The sequence below is a fragment of the Rhopalosiphum maidis genome, chromosome 4 (genome assembly GCF_003676215.2).
Source record: "Rhopalosiphum maidis isolate BTI-1 chromosome 4, ASM367621v3, whole genome shotgun sequence".
NCBI lineage: Eukaryota > Metazoa > Arthropoda > Insecta > Hemiptera > Aphididae > Rhopalosiphum > Rhopalosiphum maidis.
In genome coordinates this window covers 29,274,423-29,278,984 of record NC_040880.1, presented here as the reverse complement: position 1 = coordinate 29,278,984, position 4,562 = coordinate 29,274,423, and the positions used below count along the sequence as shown (strand labels likewise).

Genomic DNA, 4,562 nt, shown 5'->3' with positions numbered 1-4,562 from the left:
CTATGTCGATATGCACCACGTATTATACAAAAAATCATCCATTAAATTGAATATATATAGGATCTATCGACCTTATATTTATATTAATATTTTTTTCCTATTATATAAGACGTTTACAATTTAATATATTATATTTAAAAAGCCGCATCTCGTATTGTTATATAATAAATGAATCATCTATACTCACATCGTATTCAATAGATAATTATTACGAAAAATTGTATAGAAACCGTCCCACAATTATCACTTAATCCCTATTATTTCCTATCCTACCTTTAATACATTATCAGATAATCTTCCTTGTCGTATAAAACAATTTAAATCAGAGCCTAAGTCCTATTTGAATTTTGAAATATAAGTATTGTTACTGGGTGCTCCTTCTATTTATGCGTCTTGTACAAATGTGCTCATTGCACATAGCTATTTGTTATATAGAGTATAAATATTTTTTACTTTCAATAAATAAAAATATTTAAGCACAACTTTATTTATTCGTCAGCTGAATATATTGCTGAGACAACAGTTTATTATAATTTGCTTGTTGACGAACCAATTGTTTTAATTTATCTAACTGCGACATCAAAGCTGTTTCTCTTCTTAAACATTCTTCTCTTTGTTTCTTTATCTCATACCGTTTTTGAAATACCTTACTATCTAAAATTATATTTTTTTCTCTCATTTCAACAACGTTCAACATTTTCGTCCTAAATTAATTTTTATAATTATTGATTTATTATGAAATAATTATTTTAACGATGATATCCACCAATAAGTTATATAATATGTAGTAACAAAAATGTACACTGACGACTGACCTGTAGTTCAAAATAGCGTCAAAAATATCAATAAATTTTTCTGTTTTGATTGAAGATATTTCCGTTTGGCGTAAAATATTCAATTGAATACTTTTATAATCTTCTTCAAGTTTTGTCATTGTTCCATACTGCACACTTAAAGTTTTCTAAATAAAATTAAATAATTTTAAATTTATAAGTTCAAGGATAATTGCAATGTTGAATTCGTTAACTACTTACATCTAGTTTTACGATTTGTGATTTAGCATTATCAATATTTTCTTTAAATTCCGGAACAAACTCTATTATACTGGCGATGTTTATATTGTTATTTCTATTTTTTTCATAGTCTATGAGTGAAATACATTTTTCTAATCTATATATAAAATAAATAATAATAATTTTTATTATGCTTATTAAACCATTTTTTAGAAAATTAAGAGTTGTACACACAGAAACAAAATGTTGAGCTTCCACAACATAAATTATACAATTTTTTTTTAAATACATATAGTCTAATACCGTTAATTCAAGTATATTTATAATAATATCATATTCCTTATATATATACCAGCCAGTAATTAATCTACGAATAATTTTCCAGTGACTTTCAATTATTTCTATTTTATACATAATACAAATACTGTAAGTACTATATAATATACTTCTTAAACTATATAAATCCGGTAGTCGATCGTTTATTTTAAGTACAAATAATACGATAAAGTAGTACATTTGGAGCTACCAGCTATCTATATTATATTTTATTAAATTTACATGAACTATAAAATAATACCTATCTATGATCAGAATTAATATATGTATTATATTATAGGTCGTATAGCAATTATTCTCCGGTAGTTTGTAGATACTAGGTAATACTATTACTAATATATTAATGTATAATGTATTTATAATATTATATTATATTATTTGTATGATCAGTGGTGGATTTACAGAGGGGATGTCAGACGCTGACATATATATTTATTATAATTTGGCAGACCTCAGCAAAGCCAAAAGAGGATTCGATTTTATTTTATAATATAATATTTAGGTCCACTGCTGTGACCACCACCGCAAAAAAAAGAATTTTGAAGATCCGCCACTATGTATGATAACAAATATACACAATTATATTACCTATATCCAAATGTATTATGTGATATTAAATTAGCTCCGGATTCATAAATTAATACTAATATACTATACTATTCATATGTTTCTATGAGTCAAGACCCATGTAGATAATAAATAATGATATAATATTTGGTTTCTATGTAAGTTGAAATAAGGCTCAGTGATTATACTAACTAAAGTACTGAACAAGATTGTTGGAATTTTTACTGTTAACATTAACTTAAAAATAAATAATAATAATAACTTGAGTTCAAGAGGTCGAATGATATTTTCATTGTAAAATTGTATTTTTTCTTTAGTTTCTTCATTATGATACTTCATAATGGAATTCATTATTTTTAAATTGATTCGTTTTTTATGCTGCTCCAGTCTTACATTTTTTAATTCATTTGATTCTTTTTTGTATTTTAATTCAATATTCTAAAATTAATTTAAAGGTAGATACAAATTTAAATTATAATATACATTATAATTTATAAGAATAAAATTATAACTTTATCTATAGTAAATTCTAAAAGTCTAGTTTCTGAATCACTTTTCCAGGACAGTTCTTTTTTTTTAAGAATCTTTTTTTAAACTTGATAATTATAGGTAATTAAATACATAAAGGTATAGTAAAACTTATAAAATATGCTGTTACCTCTAATTGTGATCGTTTTTTTTCAATTTCAATTTGTGCATCCAGTATAGTTTTGTTTTTATCAACACAAAGATTTTCTAGTTTTTTTATACTACTATTTTCTTCGTCGATTTTTTGACGTTTTATGATAATTTCTTTCTGGATTTCTTTTATTTGACTTTCAGTATTCATTAAATATCCGAGACTATTTTTAATAAACTTTAATTAGGTATTATCAATAATAAAAATAAAATCCTATAAACTAAATACATCCAAATTAAAGGAGATTTCAAACAATGACTAAATTTAACTGAGAATTTTATATCGAACCCACTCCTTTTTCATTTTTAAATAAAATCTTGATAATAACATTGATTGCAAACAATCTGTCTTTAAGGATTTCAATATAAGCAATATAAAGACTAAGTACATCAAACCTTGTAGTCTTGTAGGTATATAAATTGCGATAAACATAAATTAGAAAATTATGATTTGAATATTTGATTATTAGTGCTCATATGCCATATGCCTAGTGACTATATTTACTATGCCATTTGATAAATTTATAACTTTATAAGATTTCTAAAAAAACCTCTAAAAAAATTTGAAGTTATCATTAGTTTTGCTTTTGATTTTGGAATATTTTTTAAATTTAAAGATTTTAAAAATAAGTTAAGAGGAGGTTAAATGTTGAAATTAAAAAAGTAGTATTGTAGATTCATGTTGTCTTCATGTAAAATTCAATAATGTCATTGTTTTATATGTTTATCTAATTATTCTAATTGGTACAATGGACTTATCATAGATATTTCTTGTTACAAGCTAACGTTTGTTTGTTATCTTCTTAATAGATACATATATAATTTTTATATTATACTATATAAGTAGGTACTTATTTTAAAAGGTACCTTTTTATAATATATAACTAAGCTATTTAAATATTGAACTAATAATACGACTATGACATAAATGACTTATATCTCAAATAAATATATCAATGGTATAATAAAAAATAAGGCTGAATTAGTGAATATTAAATTTCTATAATATAGAATGTAATTCTACTCCCATTGATGAATCTAGAATCTGGATGACTGAATGCATAAATATTAAATAATAATAATTAGCAATCGCTCTTGCCTTATTAATTTATTATTAACCAAATCATATCATAGGTATAATAAAACCATAGTTTATTATTATTTTATGATTAAAATTTGTATTGTGTAATAATTAATAATAATTAATAAATATCTCATAATGTAATATCTAACTGATAACTTTAATAATAACTACCTAATTAATTACTAATAAATAAATAAAATAATAATTAACTTCAAAAATTAAAATATGAGCACACCGTCAACTAGCTATTTAAATGGCCAATAATTTATGTTTTTAACTACGTAGTTGCAAGGCCATCAAATATACAAGAGGATGGTGAGAGAAGACCTGTTTATAAGCTGTTAAAGAAAATAACCTCTTCCAAGTGTATTTAATTTGTAGTGTATAAATAAAAAGTAATTATAGACAATAGTAATATAAGAAATTTAATGTAAAAATTCTATATATATCATATATGTAGGTATCTAAGGATGGAAATACAACAATATTACTTATATATATAAAAAAAAAATAATAATAATATATCACTCTTATAAAACTTAACTTGTTTAATAGAAGTTCTTCAGAAACAGGAATCTTATTATGTAACTCAATTAAGTATCTAAATTTTTCTTCAGCTATTTTTTTAACATTGTTATATTTTTGAATCTGATTACCATTAATACCACTAATAATCTTGAAAGTTTTACAATTAATATCATCCAAATCTTTATTTAATTCTGTATTAATGTTCCCCATTTGAAATTGAAGATCATTATAACAATGACATTTTTGTTTGTTTACATCAATAAGTTTATGAATATTTTTATACATATTTAAAATTTTTTCTCCCTCCCAAATTAAATGAATTTCTAATTTCAGACATTTGGCCCTTAGTGATAAAC

General features: G+C 23.1%; 1 protein-coding gene across 1 annotated transcript; it reads right to left on the bottom strand.

Annotated features, from left to right (window-relative positions):
* Positions 1–484: 484 nt before the first annotated feature.
* Positions 485–2,267, bottom strand: LOC113550258. Its single transcript, XM_026951991.1, has 4 exons — positions 2,179–2,267; positions 1,035–1,170; positions 816–961; positions 485–704 (listed from the first exon to the last, which is right to left on the bottom strand). The coding sequence occupies exons 1-4, from the start codon at positions 2,265–2,267 to the stop codon at positions 485–487; spliced, it is 591 nt and encodes a 196-aa protein (XP_026807792.1).
* Positions 2,268–4,562: the final 2,295 nt, after the last annotated feature.

Excerpts from the sequence above, each read along its gene's own strand:
- LOC113550258 (XM_026951991.1), bottom strand. The coding sequence starts at position 2,267 with ATGAATTCCATTATGAAGTATCATAATGAAGAAACTAAAGAAAAAATA. Across the intron at positions 1,171-2,178 it reads ATTCGACCTCTTGAACTCAA|ATTAGAAAAATGTATTTCAC; the intron begins GTTATTATTATT and ends TTTTATATATAG. Across the intron at positions 705-815 it reads GACGCTATTTTGAACTACAG|GACGAAAATGTTGAACGTTG; the intron begins GTCAGTCGTCAG and ends AAATTAATTTAG.